The 23044-nt window shown below is 48.4% G+C and overlaps 1 protein-coding gene across 1 annotated transcript in view; it reads right to left on the reverse strand.

Annotated features, from left to right (window-relative positions):
* Positions 1-23044, reverse strand: part of HASPIN (histone H3 associated protein kinase) — a 775218-nt gene that overhangs the window by 600431 nt on the left and 151743 nt on the right. Inside the window, exon 3 of the mRNA XM_078671435.1 lies at positions 5444-5677. Within this exon, the coding sequence (XP_078527561.1) occupies positions 5444-5677 (234 nt within the window). The remainder of the gene's footprint in view (positions 1-5443; positions 5678-23044) is intronic.

The following is a 23044-nucleotide window of genomic DNA, read 5'->3' on the forward strand; positions in this document are numbered from 1 at the left end:
CACCAGGAGTTGTCCCAGGCAGAGGAGGTGGGGCCGAGGATGAGGACCTCCGTCTTGTCCGAGTTCAGTTTCAGACGGCTGCTCCTCATCCACGGCCTTCAGTCCCTCGTGGAGGCTGGTTTTGGCGCTGTGCGGGTCCTTGGTGAGGGAGAGGATGAGCTGGGTGTCGTCAGCGTAGGAGTTGATGTTCAGGTCATGCTTGCGGGCCACTTGTGCGAGGGGGGCCATGTAGACGTTGAACAGGGTTGGGCTGAGGAATGAGCCCTGGGGTACGCCGCAGATGATGTCGGTGGCTTCGGATCAGAAGGGTGGGAGGCGGACTCTTTGGGTTCTGCCAGAGAGGAAGGACGTGGTCCAGTCCAGGTCCTTTCCCTGGATTCCGGCTTCTTGGAGTCGTGTCCTTAGCATGCGGTGGCAGACCGTGTCGAAGGCGGCTGACAGGTCCGGGAGGATGAGGGCTGATGTTTCGCCGTTGTCTAGTTGGCGCCTGATGTCGTCTGTGGTGGCGATGAGAGCTGTCTCGGTGCTGTGGTTTCGTCTGAATCCGGACTGGGACGGGTCTAAGATGTTGTTGTCCTCAAGGTGGCGGGCTAGTTGCATGTTGGCGATTTTCTCGATGACCTTCGCTGGGAAAGGGAGCAGGGCCGGAAGTTCTTGAGGTCCTTGGGCTTCCTGAGGAGGGCGTTGATTTCTGCGTGCTTCCAGCTATCCGGGAATGTCGCTGTCTCGAAGGAGATGTTGAGGATCTTCCGTAGTTGGGGTGCGATGGTTGTGTCTGCTTTGTTGAATACGTGGTGTGGGCAGGGGTCTGATGGTGATCCTGAGTAGATGGAGTTCATGACCTTGCGTGTCTCGTCGTCGTTGACGTATGACCAGGAGGTCAGGCGGTTGGTGCAGGTGGGGGGTGTGCGTTGTTGTCCAGGCGGACTTTGAAGGAGGATCTCTTGGCTGTTCTGATAAGTTGGTGGTGCCTGCGGGTGGCGTCCTTGTGGACTGCGTGGCTGTCCGGTGTGCGGTCGTGTAGCCATTTCTTCTCCAGTGTCCGGCAAGTACGTTTGGAGGTCTGGAGCTCTTCGGTGACCCAGGTGGCTTTCTTGTTGGTGTGGTTGTAGGAGGGTTTCTTGAGCGGGGCGAGGGTGTTGGCGCCATCTTCAATCCACTGTCTGAGGTTGTGGGCAGCGGCGTTTGGGTCGGTAGGTGGGTTCTGGGCGAGGGTGGAGGTCAGCTGGTCTTCGATGACTTAGCTCCAGCAGAGGCGGGGTAGCTGTTGGGTGGGTTGGTGCGTGGTTGTTTTTTTAAGGTGCAATGGATGCAGCGGTGGTCGTTCCAGTGGAGTTCGGTGGTGTGGTTGAAGGCGACATGAGTGCTTGTGGAGAAAACGGGGTCAAGCGTGTGGCCGGCGGCGTGGGTGGGTTCGGTGACGAGTTGTTTGAGGCAGAGGTTAGCAAGGTTGTCGATCAGGGTGGCGGAGTTGGCGTCGTTGTGGTTCTCGAGGTGGAAGTTCAGGTCTCCGTGGAGGATGTAGTCCGTAGAGGCGAGTGCGTGGGTGCTGGCAATGGAGTCGCTGAACAGGGCCCAGGGTCCGAGGGGTCTGTAGACGAGTGTTCCTCTGAGGGTGGTGTTGGGGTCGGTGTGGATGCGGAAGTGCAGGTGTTTGGCGGTGTTGACGGTGTCGTCTGCGTGGGTGTAGACCTGGAGGGTGGACTTGTGGACGATGACTAAGCCTCCTCCAGTGCCATAGGTGCGATCCCTGCGGGTGATCTTGTAGCCATCCGGGATGGCTATGGCGATGTCGGGTGCCGAGGAGTCGTTCCACCAGGTTTCGGTCAGGAAGGAGACGTCTGGGGTGAAGGTGTCGAGCAGGTCCCAGAGCTCGACGGCGTGTTTGCGTGCGGAGCGGGTGTTGAGGAGTATGCAGTGAAGGTGGTTGGGTCCGGTCCTTGGGGGTTTGGTGGATCTGTCGCAGGTGAAGTTGCAGGTGTGGCAGGAGAAGGGTCCGTGGGTGTGTTTCGGGGCAGCCTGGAACCAGTGGTGGTCTCGGCCGGTGTTGAGAGCGCGGAGGGTGGTGGCGTCATATCAGAGTCTGGCATCGTGGTATGTGCGGGGTCCAGGGTTTCTGGTGCTGGGTGCGGTCCAGGCACAGACGGGCTTGCCTCTGGTGCACCTCTGGCACGCCAGCGGCGCAGCTGACATTTAAGGCGTGGAGGGAGGGAGGATCAGCTGTGAGGCGGGAGCGGGGTGGCGAATGGGATGCAAGGGGGCGGGCCGCAGGGGAGAAGCAGCGGGAACAGCGGGGGTACAGAAGGAAACAAGCATTTGCAATGCAATAGGTCTCGTATTAGGAAAGTTTGAGCTATTGGTATTGTAAATGACAAATTTTTTATTTAGGTTTTGTTTTTGAAAATAGCTAAATTAATAGCTTTGTCATTTACCATGCCAATAGTTATAACCTTCGCGACAAGCTCTCAATTGAGCACGTATTATAAGTGCTTTTTTTTAACCCTTGATGCAGTTGAACATCTTATCAGAAAGAACAAAATAATAACCCACCTGATGATTACATCAGGGTCAAATTGCATTATAAAAGCTTTGCTTCTAAGGGCCTGCATTCTTTTTATAATAATATCCTGCATTACAGGCAAAACAAACGTCACAACATGAGCAGCAAACACTGCAATTTCTAGAATAGTGCTTCAGTTGCCAACGTTTCTAAGAAGCACATTTTTAAAAAACAACTAATCTCTAGTTAACACATGATGATTCCAAGATAAAACAAGATACATGTTGTGTGTGGAGACCTACCAAACACTACATAATTCTGCTTGATAGACGCGGCTGGTGATAAACAGCCGATTCAAAGGGCATTGTAGCCGTTATTTCCTAACCACAGCCCACATAATTAGCAATAGCAGAGCTTACAGTGTGTGATTTAGCCAGTCCTATTTCTTCAGATGTCCTTTTGGGGTCTTTCAAGCCTCATTCTCAGCGAAATGAGCTGCCGAATGAAGGAAGCGAGCTAAGTAGCGCCACAGAGAAGTATTCACAATGTTGTTAACTTACCTACACCTCAGACAAGTGTGCCAACATTAACAAACACGAGTCCTGGGGTCATTCATTAACAATAGTTTCCCCTAAGGTGCTGCCACCAGGACCAGTGAAATTCACTATTTCATTTCTCCTGATGTAGCATATATGCAAATCGGAGAAGGGACAATAGACCGAGATTTCTAATCTCGCCCATTTTATGATCTTGCCCATTATGAGCTCCTGAATTCGGCGGAGATGTGCAGGCTTTAACTTTTTTAATAGCCGGCTGAGAAACAATCATTTCTCCATCAGAAATACAGAGCTCGGCTGCCTACAGCTGCAAATGGTTTCTTCCCTATTACAAGGCAGAAGGTGAAAATGCGGGCAGTGCCAGTTGTCACTTAGCAACAGGAGTCTTTCAAGGGTGAATGCGGGCAGAGGTAAGGATGGTGACCGTTAAGGAGCATAACAAGTAACAAGAGTGAGGCTCACCCCAAACACAGACACACAGTCTCTCACACACGCAAACCAATAAGCATCAGACACAAACACGCACAACCAAAGACACTATACAGAAATGCAACTGAACTGATTAAAAAAGTGTGATTAATTAACAATATGTGAACTTACAAAGTGAAGGCAGATTTGTGCCATGGCGGAGCGGGGAGAACTCTGGGGGTGGAGGGAGGAGGTCGGGCAGAGCAGCAAATGCTGCGGAGGAGGAGTGAGTATTGAAGAGGCATTGCCGCCTCATTAAGGGAAAGGTTGTGTTTGCGACGAGTGGGGAGGGGGGAAGGCTCTTAATGCAAAGCAAGAGAGGAAAAGCAAACAACTTTAACAAGGGATTCAAAGTGACAACGCTGCTGTGCGCGTCCATGCTATGTTGGAGGTGGGAGGGTTGTTCTTAATGATGAAAGTGGGCGCCGTGGCACCCATGCATATTAAATATATGCGCATAGCAGCCAATGAAGTGGGCAACGTGGCATTTAGAAAAAAAAGGGAGAGAACAACACGAGTGGTGGGGGAACGCACGCACGTATAAATAAAAACAAGCAAAAGCAAATGGTGGGGGCCTGAAGGAGGAGGGGGTGCGAGGGATGAGTGAGGATGGGGTAGCAGGGGATGGAACACGCCCTGGGGGAAGCTGGTTGGGGAGGGGGAGGAGAAATCCAAGGAAGGCTGTGTGCGGGGAGAGAGGGGAGGTGCTGGGGGTGGAGGGAGGAGGTCGGGCAGAGCAGCAAATGCTGCGGAGGAGGAGTGAGTATTGAAGAGGCATTGCCGCCTCATTAAGGGAAAGGTTGTGTTTGCGACGAGTGGGGAGGGGGGAAGGCTCTTAATGCAAAGCAAGAGAGGAAAAGCAAACAACTTTAACAAGGGCTTCAAAGTGACAACGCTGCTGTGCGCGTCCATGCTGTGTTGGAGGTGGGAGGGTTGTTCTTAATGATGAAAGTGGGCGCCGTGGCACCCATGCATATTAAATATATGCGCATAGCAGCCAATGAAGTGGGCAACGTGGCATTTAGAAAAAAAAGGGAGAGAACAACACGAGTGGTGGGGGAACGCACGCACGTAAAAATAAAAACAAGCAAAAGCAAATGGTGGGGGCCTGAAGGAGGAGGGGGTGCGAGGGATGAGTGAGGATGGGGTAGCAGGGGAGGGAACACGGCCTGGGGGAAGCTGGCTGGGGAGGGGGAGGAGAAATCCAAGGAAGGCTGTGTGCGGGGAGAGAGGGGAGGTGCTGGAGCTGAAAGTACGGCCGGCCATCCAAGAATAATTAGGGGAGGAGAAGCCGAGAAGCCGCAGAGCGCACGCTGGGCGAAGCCCTTTGATGTGCTGCGAAGATGAGCGGCCGGGAAACTGAAAGTACGGCTGATAGGAGGGAGGGAGGCTGATGCGCGTGCTTGTTTGGTCACGTGGTTCACGTGAACGTCAAGAAAACTGCAGCAGAAAGCCCTTGGTTTGACGAGGATTTTGGCTACTTGAATTCTCGCTCACTCAATGCGCTTGCGCGCATTGTAGGTCACGAGACCTAAAAAGGGGGGAGGAAGGGCGTGGAAAACGAGACGGCAATGGAGCAGAAAACGGGGTTAAAAAACAAGCACAATGAAAATAAACAGGACACAATTTATTGGACCTGAAACAGAGACAGTGAATCACTCACACCAGGGGAACAGCAGTAGCTTGCGCCGGTCAGGGGGACAGCAGGCAAGAACTCACGCACAGAGCAGCAGCGGGGGAAGAGACGCTGGAACACAAGTGGAGCCTTCTCTTCAGTACAAACTCTAGATCTAGGTGATCTGTGTTGGAGTGCTGCCTGCCCCCTTATGAAATAGCAATATCTGGTTAAAGTCGGACCACAACCTTACCATTCTTTGTGGTTCCCGATAGTGCCATATTTCAGACTTTGTGATTTTACCTTTTAAACCCAGAGATGCTATTTTCTTTTCCTTCTTCAAATACATCCTCCATGTTTTTGTTACTCATCATCTTCTGCTCTGAAATGGTAGATTCTTTTTTTACTGCTCCGGTCAGAGGTCGAAACCCATACTTGATCTTTTTCTTTAACTTCAAGGCTTTTCTGCCCACTTTTGATTTCGCCACACTGCGATTTGCAGAAATTGGAACAGCGACACTCTGCTTTCTGAGCCTCCTACAATGAATATAGAAAAAGTGAAATAGACGTTTGAGAGGTGCAGTCACTGATCAGGAATGTAACACACTTATTAGCATTAACAAAGCTGCCAGTGTTAAATGTGCTTTTACACATAAGCCAAGGCAATCCTAGTATTCAATTTGAGATCATTCCACTACTTTAGTGGTGAAACTGACAAATGCTTTTGTGGATAACATACAATTCTTTACACAGATAAGGTTGCGGATATCCTCCGCAAGGCAGCCCAACTATAAATCAGAAATCATACATAACTGGCTACTGACATGAAGGATGGGAAAGTTGTGCAGGTTAGAGAAGAAAGTTTGGTAGTACTGTAGTAAAAAAAAAAAAACAATCTAAATAGTTAACGCTTCTGTATCTTGACCATTGTCCCAAATTACCATGTCAAAAACAACATGTACTGCAAAGCCAAAAGGTTTCGCTCTATTGGCTTTGCCGAATTCTTTTTTTTGACTAGTTGCACAGCAGCAAGGGCTAGAGTACAACAGGGCTTAAAGTAAAGAATAAATCATGACTCGGCCAGCATTGGCCACGTCATGCCATTGTTTTCTTTATTTTAATCCATGTTGAATAGCACTGGATAACATTCATATAGATCCTCTTTTTCTTTGTGTGGAAGGTCGCTGTGATGATTCTGGTACAGAACTTCACAGCCAATCGAGGCTCCTTTGGCATCAGTGCTACTCCTTGAGTATGTGGGGCATTCTCTTCCTTGTGGCCAGAATACAGGCATTCTTCCTGGAGCAGGTCTTTTCTGCCTGGTCTCGCTGATGCCAAGCGGGGCAAGTTTGTATTTTTTCATCTCCAATGCCACTTGGGCTGTCTTGCGCGCCTCATACATGGTTCTCATGTTCCATGCCCCTCAGGTGGTGGTCGTAGTCGAAAGAAGATGGATCGCCTTTGTAGCTTCCAGGGAAATCTGGCTTTCACCACAAGGCATCATAGGTCTCTGTGAAGGACATTCCTCTCTCCCCAAGGCTAGGATGTCTTTTGGTCGACGTTTCTGTACCTAGCATTTTTTTTTTACATGGTGGGCTAGCCCCGCGCATAACCCTCCTCCTTTCGCAGCTGGGCTAGGACCGGTAATGTTATCCAGTGCTATGAGCCTACAAATGACTGTAGAGGAAAAAACTGTTTAGCAACAGATTCCTGTCCGTCCTGGAGAAATGCCTTGCGAGACATCATACTGATGAAGAACATAAATGGCAAGATCGGAAGCAACAAAATTAGGTACGAAGAACCATGGTCTCTAATGAGAATGGTGAAATGCTCGCAGAACTGTCCCCTGAACACTCTGGTAATAGGTTGTAGTGTGTTCCCACACAAAAGAATACACAAAGTGATGTGGGTGTCACCAGACCATTCAACAGAGAATCAGATTAACCACGGCTGCAATGCCAGGAAGTTCTAGAGGTCCCTGAAGGATGTGAGTGAATTGAGAACGGCGGACACAGGTTTAGACCATCACCTTGTTGTGGTCAGGTTAGAGATAAAGCTGAAGAAAGCATGAATTGAACAGATAAAGAAACCCCAGTGATGTAACAACACTCCCTCCTCAAAGATGCACAGAAACTGAATGAATACTCAGTCACCCTCTGTAATACGGTTCAAGTCCTGCAAGAACTACAGGATGATAGACTCAGTAGAAAGTCAGTGGAAGAACATCAAAGAAATAGTGACTTCAACCTGCCAAGAGGTACTGGGTAGCAAGAAACATCAGCATAAAAAATGGATCTTCACTGAGACTCTGCAAAATCCAAGCGATAAAATTGCAGTTACACCAGCGGAACGAGAGCAGAAAAAGCAAAAGCTCAAGTAAATACACCAAAACCAAAAAGGAAGCAAATAGGAGCTTTAGAGCAGACAAGCGAACATTCATTGACGGTCGTGCCTCAGAAGCCTAGGAAGCAGCAAGCCATGTAAACTTGAAAGAACTCTACGAGCACTCTGAGGGATCGCCCAAAAGTAGATGGTCCAGTGCATTGTGGGAAAAGTAGCACTGACCTCCAGCAAGTTTCATGGGGCTACCGTTTTCCCCAGGACCTCCAGATGTTAAAATATCTTCACGCTGACCTTACCGCTGCCAAGGCTTGTTGGTCTCCAGTCAGATTATCACCATTTTTGTTCGACACTAACTTAAGGGAACTTCAAAGCACCTTTAACCGACCACTGCAGTGGCCCAGTTGTTGATCTTTTGCACCTGTTTCCTCACCAGCACCGTCTAAGCGGTAAAACCAGCTTTCCCGCAGCTCCTGTTTCAGAACCCAGAGAGCCAGGACATCTCTGCGTCAGGACCTTTCAGACCTGGTAAAACTGAACTGACGGTTGTGGCTTGGTCCTAAGACCCGTATCACCTTAACCTCCTGCAAGTTGCCAATCGTCACTAGTGCTTTTTACCATTATCCACAATGTTAAAGTGCTGTAGTATTAAACTGCATTTATTTATTTTTTTCTTCTAAAATAGATAACTCCTGTTAAACTCATCTGATTGTGTTTGTTTTGGAGTCTAAATTATTGCAAAAATCTGGTTTAGTTTTCATAAATTGGTGTCGTATTCTTTCAAAATAACTCAATTACTTATCATCCATGTCAGTACTCTGAAATGCTTAACATATGTTCCACTAGTAAAGCCTCACTGCTCTTTCCCACAGTAACAGAAAGGAGCTAAGGATTTGTTATTGTAACTAGTCTCACTACATAATACACCACTTTCGTACAAGACAATCATGGGAAACGAATGCCAACAATGAAGATGGTGTGAGAAGTTAGCCTGGCATATGATGTCCACTAGTTCTAGTGGGAACCTTGCACCAGTCTAATCGACCCTTATTGATGGTGGTTGTAAAGTCAACCTTATAGAAAGCTATTCTAGGGGTAGCAGTGGCGAGCAGTCTTCAGGCTAAGACTTCAGAGAGTGAATTAAGCTAGTTGTTTTACTAATTATAATCCCTTGAGTACTAAATGAAAGCACACCCCACAAGGTATATATCAAATATATATGTATTTACTCTAAACATAACCCCCCACTTTTTGCTGTGATTCTCTGTTTTTTTTAACTTTAGTCTGGCTGTGGCCCTGCTAACCAGGACCACAGCCTAGCTGTTCTCTCTCTAAATTGCTACCATGTACTTTAGGTACATACCAGATTGGTTACTGGGTCACCCTTGTGAGCCCCTGTATAGTGTACCCTAGGTACCCAGGGCATAGGTGCACCCTAGGCCTACCAGGGGCTTCAAATACCCCAATGCACAGCTTCAAATACCCCAATGCACAACTTAAGGATACCTCGGGAAGTAGAAGCAGTTACAAAGATGCAGGATGTCCAGGAGTTCAGATGTCCAGAACGATGCACTGTATTTTATGGGCGGGTGTTATTACTCACCCTAGGACGGCCACGGTCACACAGCATCCAAATGTGAGCTCCAACAGCACATTTGGATGCTATGTGAACCACAAGACATATACCCCCCCCCCGCCCCCACCCCCCCTAGACCCCCTTTTAATCACACTGGCAACCTGTAAATACCACCGCACTAACCCTTTGATCCAACACACTTTCGATGGTTTCTGTAAACCGCACACGTATGTGTTTACAGTTCATTGCACTAATGAAACAGGGCACTAACCATAACCTCTCATTTGGCTGAGTATCACCGCCAATCGAGCTTGCACTGCATCCCGCGCTGCACCCCCCACTAGCACACCGCCTGAAGCTACCACCTTTTAGATTCAATAACAACACCACCACGGGCTGTATATATTTGTGCTATATGTGAGAAGTCCATGTTTTCCGTGGGCTTTGCCATAGCCTCCTTACTCGTTTTGTGGCCTGGCCCTCAATTCATTTCGGCCATTCTTGTTTTTTTAATTTCTACTTGTAGAACTTGTCCAGCTGTGACTCAACCTGAACATTCCTTTAATCCACGTATCATGGCCACGATTAGTCCGGCCATCCTAGGGTGAGTAATAACGCCCGCCCTTATAATACAGTGCATCGTTCTGAAGCACACCTACAACCTCGCTCATACATGTCTCCATTTACATTTTTAGGCTCTCTACCAGGCCCCTGTACCCACATCTTGTCCTGATGAAAACCCGTCGTGACCTCCAACTGGGGCACTACTAGGGTTGAAACGTCGACGCATACTTCGCTCCAGAACAACCAGGATTCCAAACAACGAAGGATAGGAGTCACTGGAGCGAAATCGTTTTCTGGCCTCCGAACTTGTACATACACAATAATGACCACACTGTATATATTGTACACTCGTTGAGCACTGAACCACTATTGTCACAAATATTTTATGTTGACAGTCCTTGTCTTGCTTACTATGTATATCATTGAATGAAGTAATTCTGATAAAAGCAACAATTTCAAGTGCATTTTCTTAGTGATTATTCCAGAAGAATTTTGTGTCTTACCGCACTGGCGTATCCCAGAGCCTGTGCTAGGTTGTTACCGTTACATTTTGAGCGATTTTACTTGCGTATTTTCTACCCGACAGAACCACCTTTGTTTAATTGCAACAGCCATCTCAGCAGATCGCACAGCAGGGTGGGAGGGGCACACTCAGCCAGTGGGTTCTTGGAGGGTGACCCTGAGCCCTCTAGAGCAGAGTTGTTGGCAGCCATTGAGGTTCCTGCACAGCGCTCAAAAAGAAGAAAGACACAGTCTTGATAGATGTGAATCTACTGCGAGCGGATTCGAGGAAGGTGGCGGACAAGGTTACTGCTGCTGAAAGTAATATAGCAGATATCCAGGTCGCAGACTCAAGAGACAAATGGCCAAGATTAACACGGTCACCGGCGATTTGGAGTATAAGGTTGTGGATGCGGAGGGCCAGGCACAGTGCAGCAGCGTTTCTGTGCTGGGGTTTCCCAGAGCGAGTGAAGGGGGCCCCAGCCGAGACTTTCCTAGAGGAATGGGTTAGGCAGCAGCTCTGTACGAGGGGCCTATTGGAGTTCTTTGTGGTGGGGAGGGCGCATAGAGTGTTGGTGCCCTCTATGCCGCCACGTGTCCCACCGAGGGCCATCCTTACATGGATACTGAACTAACAAGACAGACAGTATCTTGAGAAAGTATCTTGAGAGCAGCTAGGAAACAGACGGTGCCGATGTTCGAAAACTGTAACAGTGCTACCTACCCTGATTACACCAAAAAAGTGCAGGAGCAGCAAAAATGTTTTCTGGCAGTCAGGCAGAAGTTGAGAGCTGTGCAGCTGGAATACATGTTCCTATAGTCATCAAAACTGAAGGTCATTTCCTAGAGCCGGGAACATTTTTCGAGCGCCCCAGAGAAGTTTGGAAGTGGCTGGAATTTTGGGACAAGGCTGCGTTGCCTCGCTTTGCGGGGGAGCCTAGAGGGGCCCCAAGTGCTGTTCCCCGGTGTGGGCGATCTCAAAACGGGCAAGTAGGGTCAGGTCTCTAGGATGCACACAGTAACAATCCAGGATGATGGTACTATGCAGGTTGAGGGAGACTTAAGAGTCAGAGATAGACAGAGAAGCCTGGCAGAGGGACAGTGTCCACGCCTGGGCTAGATCAGAGATTGCTGACCAAGGCTCTACTGTGGACTATGTCCAGGATAGATTATGCATAGGCACACTGCTAAACTAGCCTATACTTCTGTTTGTGTTCTGCACATATGTGGATTCACTGGTCCCATGCCAGGGTGTGAGCTCAAGAGCTGTGTGAAATGTTGCCTGCCGGACGTATGGGTATTTACGGATGTTCTGCAAGGAATGTTTGTGTTGGTCAAGGGGGGGGGGGGGGGGGGGGCGCGATTCTGGACTGTGGGACTCGCCTTAGATACCTGAAATGTGTGGAGGTAACTGAAAATGTAATACCACTGATGGATGTTTGGAGCGAATGGGCTGGGAAACGGCAGGCCTCGAAAAATCTGAAAAATATTGCCAGACCTGCAGGTCTAGTGACTTCGTCCATCAAAAACGTAAACTATGAAATATGTACTAGATCGCCAACACATCAGCCAGGTGGACAAGTTCAGGTACTTAGGAATCCAACTGGATTCTGAATTTAATTGGCACTCACTAACAGATCAGAAAGTTTTGTCTTTTTCTAGAGCGATATTCAGCATTGAAGATTTTTCACGCCAGCTCGGGCACACTCACATTCAATCGGTCCTGGAAATGTACAGGGTTAAGTGTATCCCACAAGTGTGCTATGGCAGTGGAATATGGGGATATCTCCGGGTTGCTCCGAAAGTAAATTAAGGAGCCTTTTGGGAGTTTCTCAAAACGTACCTTATGAAATTGTTCATGAAGGGGTAGGTTTAGATTGTTTAATTGACTAGCTCTGCCTTTGCCCTTTAAAACTTTGGAATTCAATTTGATTAAAGGAGGAACTCAGTTTCAGTAGATTAATTTTGCAGGATTGCTTGAAACTAGAAAAATCCTCCCTGATTCCCAGCTGACATATGTGGCGCATAATTTGCAGGCCTTAGAGAGGCCAGAAATGTGTGTTAGCCCTTCTGAAATAACTCGTACTGATAGCAAATGGATCGAAATTGCCTTTAGGGACAAGTTGGCATCAGGACGGGAGGACTCTGCACTAATGAAACACTATGCGACATGCAATATTAGTGAAAACAGTCAGCAATATTGAACCTTATCTGACCTGGAATATGTCTCGCCACCAACGCCGGTTGAGGACTCTTTCAGGTTAAACTTATTTCCCTTACTAGTCCCTTTTAATCATGGATGTTCTACGTACTTGGATTTGCCCTTTTGCAATTGCGACAATACATTGATTAATGATACCTTACATGTTATGCACTCCCCAAAATAAGTTCATATGTCCAATTTTAACACCCTAGAATTCTACCCACTTCAGGTCAGACTTACTGTTTTTACAGCTGTTAAATTCTCCCTCTTTTTTTTCTTGTACGCTTTTTGATGGGGGTTTTAAAACAAGAATGATTTTGGTACTGAAAATCTGTATGCTATTTTTAACAATGTGATTTTATGATTTTATTTGTAAAATCGAATAAAGATTGTAAACAAGACTTGAATAATCTATTCGACCCAATTATAATGCGCCTGACCCATAAACTCCTCACTTCCTGTGTTCCTAGGCAAATATTTTATTTCACTGATTCACATTTTACTTTAGTACCAAAAACAAAACCAACTTCAAATATGAGTTCAGCATGTCTACTGTATAAAAATCTCTTGATTTTATAGGCTATGGTTTTGCTCCTTGCATATTAAAAATGTAGTGCACATATATACAATGTTCCCTGACTTGACTGTTAGTTCACAACTAGAATTGCCATCAGGGCCAGTGTTATATTCCTTATAGGTACCATAATATAGGCCCAGGTAACTTTGTTACCCGTCACCTATATTCTTCCCTACATCACACTTATAACGGTTTACAGGGACTGACCTTTTACCTAGATACGACACTGCATGCAGAACGTACGTTTTCCCTAGTTCAAAATCTCAAACATTATGCATGAGGATTCTTGGAAGCACAGCTGGACTATCATCTCCTGTATAATACCTATGTATACCGTTAATACCGGACGTCATCCTCAGGCTGACACAGTAAAACAGAGGTAGGATCCCTTGGGAGCCCTATGGGTATATATAGACATCACATCTTGCAAAGATAGAGGATACCAGGACTACCCGGCTGACATACTGAACAGAGACGCTGAGGTTACTGCATGCAGACCATCCAGCTTGCAGTTGTCTAAAACTTTCCTTGTGGGATGTCCAACGCCAGACCAGAACGGGGTCCCACAATCTCTCACTTCAGGTAATGGGGTTGACTTTATCTTAGAGGGATTCGTGGCTTAACACCTACACACATTCTAGGTACACTTAAGTACATCTAGTTAGGGAGGAATCGTAGGAGTACGCATCTTTTTAGTGTCATGTATTTTAAATACTCTGTATGTATTCAGGATTACTGCAAGATGGTAGAGCTATACCATCCGTTTACTTTCATAGTACTGCCAATCATTTATATCTTTTACTGCCTAACGGTTGTTGCAATTCATCTATTTTACACCAGAACAACAACTGTCGAATAAATACTTCTTGAAAACGCCCAATCTGTTTATTCTGTGTATCTCTCTAAGACAGACTAAGTAAGCATGAGTAACTGAGCGAAAAGTGGTATATTGTTTCCACGGTCCTGAGGGATCAGGGCTGTCATGTTAGATTGTTGCCAAGAACTATTCTCTCCTTGATACGAGGAGATTCTAGTGGCACTGTGAGCTAGCTGGTACAGAAGGCCAACATACTCGGTGGTGGTGTTCAGAATCAGTCCGACACCAATCCACCAGCGTATGCTGTCCGAACGCGCCAATCCTGTATAGGTCTTATAGGAACTACACAACATGGCACCGCCAAAGTTGGTTGGGTACATATTTAACAGTAGAATCGGAGTAGTTCAGTTGTGCTAAGTCTCAGACACACCTACTCACAACTCCAAGAGACGTCTGGGGTGGGTGGGTGGTTACAAACTCCGCCACAGCTGAGCAGGCAAAAATCCTATTTATGGCTATTGGTTAATCAAGCTTGAAGGACACATTGTTCCGAAACTGTGCAACACACCTTACCTTGGTTCCCTTGAAAAGCTCTTCTTCTCAATAACAATGACTGAAGAAATAGGAAATGTAGATAGAGTTGCGCAAGAACTAAATAGCTCAGAAGTGGAAAAAGATGCAATTTCCATTGCAGAAAATGTTAGAAATGTTGTTACCATAAAACTAGGTGCACACGGTCTAACATCCAGGGGTGGACCAGTAGCTTTTGTGATTGGGGCGCACAAATTATTTAGGACAGAGGTATTCAATTCATGGGTTACATTCCCAGTTGCAAATACAAGAACAAAAACATTTAATTTCTACACAGAGAGTGAAATACCTAACAAATTTGTCCTTATGAAGAAACTGACGTTCCGCTCACTTACCAGGAGCATTTATAATGGTTTAAAGGCGCACTCCCCCATAGAAGTAATAAAGTAAGAGGACATGGCCAATATTATTGGCCTACACACCACATCCTGACATGGAAACAATGCCAGGAGGAGACTTTAAAAAAATGTATTTAGGTTTTTAAAGCATATATCCAGCATAGCACATACAGTAAATAGGTAGATACATGCTTAATATTGGAATTTATGTAGCATAGAGATACAAAATAGTGTCCGGAACGACAAACCGCAGGAGGCATTTCTTTACATTAAGCATATGCAACAAATCCAAAGATGTTGCCCAGAAACTTACCTGAGTAGGTATAATCCCTAATTTTGGCTGTAAAGTATGTATGCATCATGAAGAGGCGACAGGAAGTCAAGTATTTTTGTTCAACTGCTGGCATAGCTTGTAGTGTTTATAGCATCAAGGAGATACGCCTTTAGGGGGGCCCAAATATCTCGAGGACGCGATGCACGGAGGAGACTTACTAAAAACTTCATAAAGAATTAATACAAATTTACAGAAATATTACACAGTTTGTTATGAGGATACTTACGGTCCAGCCGGCAACTATTCCAGCAAACACAAATACAGTTCAAAATACAGCAACGAAAATGACACCACAAACTTTACATGCAGTAATGGGTAAAAAGCCCGCAAAATTTGAACAAATGCCATTCTGGGTGGCTCAAAAAATAACACAGGTAGAAGCAGTATTCCCTAATACTAGCCCTTATGAAAGACATAAAATACTGACAATATGCGTGCCCATGGGGATAACACCAAAGATAGAGGATTGTACCTCTTGGGTACAGCGTTTGCTGCCATATATACCAGAACACATGGTATCCCATCATTAGCAGTAGTACCAGGTGTATTAAGACATATACAAAATGAGTACGGAGCAGAACCTGCTCTGAACTTTGGGATGAAATTACTAGGTAATTATGCTCAGGTATCAGCTATAATATTAGCAAATATCAAGGGTGAAGCAGCATCAGTGACAATCCGTCAACGCCTAAGGGAGTTCAGTCCTTTACAACAGGAACATGAATTACCTAAAATAATGGAGACTGCGAATGCAGAGTTAGGCAGACAGCTTGGGTGGAAAAGCATTAAAACCACAAATAATGGGTAGTTCCGAAAAGGACACTTTCAAACAGACATCTGCTTCATCAAAGAAGTGGGACAATAACAATAAGAAAAAAGTTCAAGAAAACAGATCTCAATCCAGAGTGGGATCGCCAGCACAGGAGCTTCCCGTAAGAAGGTACAACCACCGGAATAGGGACAATATTTGGAAACCTGACAGGTATCAGGATACTGATACACGTTCATCTCGTTCCTTTCAGGGATCAACGTAAAACCCCGATCGAGAATGACGGTCAGACAGACAAGAAGAGCGTACAAAGTCCAGAGACAAGCAGCACTCTCAAGAGTCTCCTTCCAAAAACGAAGATAAGTCTAAACCAAAACCTCAGTTCAAAAAGAAGAAGGTTGAAGGTCTAAAGATCAGACATGCCTAGAATTCTGAGGACTCAACTAGTGAACGGGGAATGGGCTCTGACGATGCTAGAAGTAACAATAGCTCGCCAGAACCTGATGAAATTTCTGGTGACAACAGACTTGAATGATTTATCACAGTAGAAACACCTGATACTAGGGTACGTGTCCCACATACATTATAGAAAATAACACTCCAATGGAGGGGACAAACCCAGGAAAGTTAGAGTTATTTTTTGGGAGAACCAGACGTTTGGTTATGACATTCTGTTAACTGTACAAGATTGGCCGCCAGTATTCGTCACGGACTTCCCTAAGGGAGAAACAGTAATTTTACCAGCCTTTTCCGACCCTGTTCCAATATATCTAAACACACACATATGCACAGGAGTGGGTGGCATTATATAAAAACCATGATGGATGGGATGAGGATTCAACGCACCACATAATTCCATTTAAAAATACTCTGACTCCTCAGGGACAGTATCCATTAAAGCAAGAAGCTAAAAAACAGGTCGGGGGGCGTGGCTAGCAGCCGAGGCAAATGGCTGCGTAGCAGAAGAGCTCCGTGACCTAGGCGGCCTTATCAAAGCAATCCGTCCACTGATCCGATAAATTCCTCGCCGCAGACGGCGGATCCCGAGGTGTGAGGCTGTGCGCCACCTTCCGCTGCAACTCCGGCACTTATCAGCCGTGAAGAACCGCACGAAAACCGAAGTGAACGGAGTGGGTCCTGGTAGGCCCTGGCGACACCGGACTAGCGTGGCCGACTGTCCGGGCGGAAGTGCCTGTGAGTTGAAGGCAACCGCCGGAAGTGCCCGCTGTGGGGAGTGCCGACGGAAGGCCTGGAAAGCGACGGATCGCAGTGAGGGAGGCGGATGACCCTCGGCCTCCTGGAGTGGGGATCTGTCTGCACCACCCGCCGGCCCCGAAGCACAGGAGCGACTAAGAGAGGCCCCGTAACAGAAGTGGTTGGGGCGCAGCTTCCGTCCACAGAGTGTGGCAACGGGCGGATCGCGGCTGCTCCCCCATCCTTGCCGGCGCTCGGGTCCGGCGCCCCCTGGCCCCTCAAAACGTATCTGGACAATAAAGACCGGTGTGGTAAGATACACACGCTCCGGTCCCAGGGGGGTGCTGCGTTGATGCGCAGAGCCGGGAACACACACCGGACGGCCGGAATGGAGCAAATCTGATTGTTTACAATAACAGAGGCACAATCTAACGCTTGCCTGAACCACCGGCTCCTGCAGGGCATGCACAATGGATAGCGCGGACGCCCAGCCGTGCGGGTGACGCAGCGCGACGACCCGGTGCTGAGATGGGGAGATACAACGCCTAAGGCAGCCAAACCACACGGACTATAACCTGAGGGAAGTATTTGGAGAAAAGGGAGAGGTCCCACAATGTGCACGCTGACAAAGAACTGAGATTGCTGCTCCACCGGAGTGTTACCATCGGTGGCCCAGGAAGCGCCCCGGGGTGTGTTGCCATTTTGATTTCGGGGCCTGATCGAGGCTACCGCAGCGCATCGTGAAGCCACAGCCAGTGGCCGAATCCCGGAGTTACCTCCCTATTGTCGACTACCTACACGGCGCCTACCAGGCCAGCGGCGCAGAAGGGGTGGAAAACATGATGGGCAAGCATTCACGAGGTGGCACGACGCAATCGAAATTGGACAAATTTGCATATGACAAGGCTACAGCACTGCAGTCAGACGGACGCCCTCCCACGGGAAAGAGCCTGGAGAAAGATGGTACCAAAAAAGTGACGCTGGAGGATCTGATGCACACGCTGTCAAATGTGCAAACGACAGTGGGGTCCATCTCAACAGACGTAGGCCTTCTAAGAGCGGATTTACACAAAATGACGGAGCGGGTGGTCCAGGTTGAAGTAGTTACGAAGTCCCTGGTTACAGATACCTCGGATCTACAGCTAGCAATGGAACGTATGGAGGCTGTCACCAAGAAACTTCAGGATAAACTGGATGATCAGGAAGGGCGTTCTCGAAGAAATAATGTACGAATCCTGGGAATACCAGTCGGAGGGCAAGAGAGCAATGGATTTGTACATTGAGGATTTAATTAAGAATCAGCTGCAACCAAAGGGACTCTCGCACTTCTTCTCTGTGGAGAGGGCACACAGGGTCCCCGGTGGAGTACCGAAACCGGGGGCCCCACCAAGACCGGTGCTGGCCAGGCTCTTCAACTTCCGAGACCGTGACGCTATACTCCAGACGGCACGGACCTCACCTCCTATTAAACTGCAGAACTCCACCATTGCCTTCTTCCCGGACTACACGGCTGAGGTGGCACGACGTCGGAAAACCTTCGCGGATGTTAAAAAGGCCCTGAGAGCAAAAGAACTGCCTTGCTCCATGCTATTTCCGGCGAAACTGAGAGTAGTGGACAATCATAAAGCGTGGTTCTTCGACACCCCTGAGGCGGCGCGGGAGTGGCTTGACGGATGGCGACGGGTGGAACCGTCTCGTCGCACGGGCAGGAGCCAGCGACACCAGCACAACGAAACCCACATGACCTCACAGACATCGCCAAGACACGACTCAGATGCTGTCTCGGACACGGGGCAGTTGGATGCCGACCAAGAGTCAGGATCCTGAAGGACTGGACAGAGCGGCTCAGCATCTACAGTGTACTAGAGTGGACGTGTTGCCCTTGGCCTCAACACGGGATAAGGTGACATGGACAGATGGGGCCGCTGTCACCACGGAACTTCTTACCCCCACAAGCAAGTACAATGGGTTGGGATGGGTATATGCACTCTGCTAAGTTGGGGAGGCGGGCGGTTTTGTGTCCGTACAGCAGGGGGGCAGGGAGGGGGGTGGGGAGAGGAACTTTGTTAATTCTTGTTTTTGTTCAAGTTCGACACGTAATGACACGACACATAGGAGAGACCACAAGTAACGCGCACACGACCGTTCAGTTTATGAGGCCCTGGGGGACGTCACAGAGGTTCCCACCTACAATACCTCCCAATGTCACAACGCTCACAGACTACAGGGTTTAGTGATGCACCGCAGTTCACCGCGGTCCCGCCCTTAAGGGTGATGACCTGGAACGTGCGAGGACTGGGAGACAGAATCAAGAGGGGTCTGGTGATACAAGCGCTCATGTGACAGGGTCCGCACCTGGTTCTTCTGCATGAGACGCATCTCACAGGTGGGACGGTTCGGGCACTGGACCGTAGAGGTTACAAAATGGTGGCACATTCAGAATTTTCCTCTGGGTCCAGGGGGACGGGCATACTGATGAAGAAGACCTCCCCCTTCATTCTCCTGAACCACAAAATAGATGATCCGGGTAGATTTGCATCAATACACGGGCAGTGGGAGGGACGCCTACTTTGTCTCAGTTTATGTTCCTCCAGCGCTTCAGACAATGGCACTTACGGCGCTGGGAGAATTTTTACTTAACCTTCCGGTGGGAGACACCTTCATTGGGGGAGACTTTAACGCAGTGGTTAATCCGGCGCTGGACAAATTCCCGGTGAGGGCGCACTCGCCCAGCCTCACCAGCCTGCACAGCTTCCTAGAGGCCTTAGGCCTGGTAGATATCTGGCGACACAAACACCCGACTGCACAGCAATACACCTATCATTCGGCGGTGCACAACAGCCTCTCTCGTATTGACTACATCTTAGGGCTGGGGACGGTGAACAAGACGTGGAAAACATAGAAATACAGTCCAGGGGCATCTCAGACCACTCTCCGGTAGTAATGACACTATGCAGTCGGACTAAAACTCGCAAAAGGATATATCCACTAAATCCTAACTTCCTTAAAATTCTGGGTACCAGGAAGGCCCTAAAGACTACGATCAAGTTCTACTTTGCTGAAAACACAACATCTGTGCGCTCCCCATCGACCCTGTGGGAAGCGTACAAGACGGTCCTCCGCGGCCAGGCAATGGTCTCCATTGCGGGCCACAGAAAATCGCAAAGACAGAATCTCCAGGAACTGGAGCAGTCTGTCCACGCCGCCAATGAGGCCCATGCACTAGATCCCACGGTAGAAACAGCTCACACCTTGCAGCTCTGTCAGCAGAAGCATAGGGAACACCTCCGACTACAGGTGCTACATAACATGTCGGCCACGGCCCATAAACTGTATGAAGTAGGTGACAAAGCGGGGAGGATGTTGGCCTGGTTGGAAAAGAGAGGAGGGAGTCATAGGGGCATTCAGCAACTGCACTCTGCTGCGGGCTGTCCACTGACGCACCCAGAGGAGATTGTAGACGCCCTGGCGTACCATTTCGAGGGGGTATACACCCCAGATAGAGTGGTCACCGAAGTTGCAGCCTTAGACGCTCTGGCCCATATAGAGATCCAAACTCTCCCACACGGCGCGGCACAAGATTTGGAGGCCGACCTCAGTTGAGAAAATCCAGCTCGCAATACAGGCGGTACAATCAGGGAAAGCGATGGGCCCAAATGGGATCCCTATAGAATGGTACAAGCAGACACCGGAAACACTCGCCCCCCCCATTGTTGGCCATGTTCAGAGATTCGGGAGAAAATGGAACTCCCGCTGGATCAGCGAACGGCCACAATAGTGGCGATCTCCAAACCTGGCAAGCCGCTGTCGGCCTGTACATCCTACCGCCCGATCTCTCTCCTCAACGCGGAAGTTAAAATCCTCGCGAAGCTATTAGCTACAAGATTGATGGCCCATCTCTAATTCACCACGACCAGTCAGGTTTCATGCCACACAGGAGTACGACACTCAACCTCAGGCGGGTACATGGAGTGATAGCACGGACCGCGTTGTTAACGGAACCAGCTGTAGGATGGCATTTGACTTGGTGGAATGGGGTCACCTTTTTGCAGTACTGACACGTATGGGTTTTTGCCCCAACTTCATTGCCTGGGTGCGGCTGCTATATACGAACCCAATGGCACAGGTGACTGCCAACGGTCACATTTCGCGTGCATTTTGTTTGAAGAGGGGAACCCGGCAGGGATGTCCCCTCTCCCCTCTACTGTTCGCCGTAGTCCTGGAACCGCTGGCAGCGCTGCTGCGGACTACTCCGTTACTAAAGGGCATTGGTTGGAAGGAGGGGTGGGAGGACCGAGTCTCCCTATACGCCGACGACATGTTGGTATATTTGACGGACCCGAACAGGAGTGTGCCAGCCCTGCTGACGCTCTGCGACGACTACGGAACAACATCTGGGTGCACCCTTAATTGGTCGAAATCAGTGCTTTATGTCCTAAAGGGTCAGTCGCCCCAACTTGACGCCGACTGCCTGCTACAGCTGGCAACTTCCTCATTCAAATACCTCGGGGTTCATGTGACAGATAATCAATCGGAATTCTTTGATAAAAACCTTGCCCCTCCCTTGGCCTGCCTCCGCACAGACGTCAAACATTGGGCGTCACTGCCTCTGACGCTCCTCGGAAGGGCGGCGCTTTACAACGTAGTGCCACTTCTCTTACTTACAAAAAACTACTGAACAATCAAGTAGACCCTACACTAAAACTGCGCGAAAGATGGGTGGAGGATCTGGGAGACATGGACGAGACTGAGTGGAACGAGGCGCTGGCATCCCCGAGGGAGGTGGGCATTTCAGCAAGGTTTAGACTGGTGCAATTGAAAATTTTACACCGTATATATTACACCAGACCCACACTCCATATACTACAGAGAGCTCCACATCCTTATTGCTTTCGGGGTTGTGGGGAAGAGGGCACATTGTTACATACCCTCTGGGAGTGCCCCCTGATCGCCGCGTATTGGCGTCAGGTGATGCGCACGATGTCACAGGCACTACAGATATCTCTGACCCCTGAGCCACGTAAATGTCTATTGAACATTTGGGACCCGAACGATCTAACTAGATATGGTCAGATATGGGGAACTTTAGCAATCATGGCGGCAAAGCGAGATATAGCGCTGAAATGGGGCGCATCTGACATACCCACAATGGGGCAGAAACCTGGACTTGATAATGTGTACAGAGCGGGCGGTCTATGCAAGTAGAGGATGCCCGCGCAAACGGAACAAGGTCTGGTCGCCATGGAATAAATATCGAGGAGACCTGTGCGACCCATTACCGGAGGACGAAGCAGACAGCTCTGAGGAAGAGTTGGAGGACGACTGACTGAATGTGCCACACTAATTTCCGAAATAGAATGTGGGGGAAACGTCATACTGATGGCAGGGATTGTGGTTTGGGGTCTCAGAACCAATTATACTCCTACACCCTATGGATCAATAGTCGTGTACTATAGAGTCTGAAAGCAAGTATTTAACCGTATTCTCCGTGTTAGGCTGTGACACGGAGAATGCGGTTAATTACCTACTTTCAGCGTCAATTTTGTAGACTCTCCCAGGGGTATAAGAACAGCCCCGGGTTATTTTCGGCCAGAGTAACTGAATTACTTCAAAATCTGGATGAAGAGGCATTGTCCTATTTGGATGACATTTATCTAACGGGTGATGACCTGGAGGAACACTTGACCAGAGTGAATACCATATTGGGATTTGCCTCTGAAGGCTATAAATTAAATTTCAAGAAATCAAACATATCACACCTCAATGTCCTATTTCTAGGATATGAGTTCTCAATTGAAGGAAATAGCTTAGCAGGCAAATATTTTTAGAAAAATGCACCCAACCTCCGAAATTATTAACCCCTTGTATGCTCATGACTAGTTCAGCTCGTCATGGCATACAGTGCTCGGGTGCTCATGACGAGCTCAGCTCGTCATGAGACCCACCCACGGGGGGAGCGCTGGCGCTCCCCCCGTGGGTGCCAGATCCTAATGTTTCTTAGGGGGAAGGCAGGGGAAGACCTTCCCCTGCTTCCCCCCGCCCCCCTCCCTTCCGCGTCTTCAATGATGTCAGCACCCTAACGTCATTGGAGGTTCCCTTT

This window comes from Lissotriton helveticus, chromosome 12, assembly GCF_964261635.1.
Source record: "Lissotriton helveticus chromosome 12, aLisHel1.1, whole genome shotgun sequence".
NCBI lineage: Eukaryota > Metazoa > Chordata > Amphibia > Caudata > Salamandridae > Lissotriton > Lissotriton helveticus.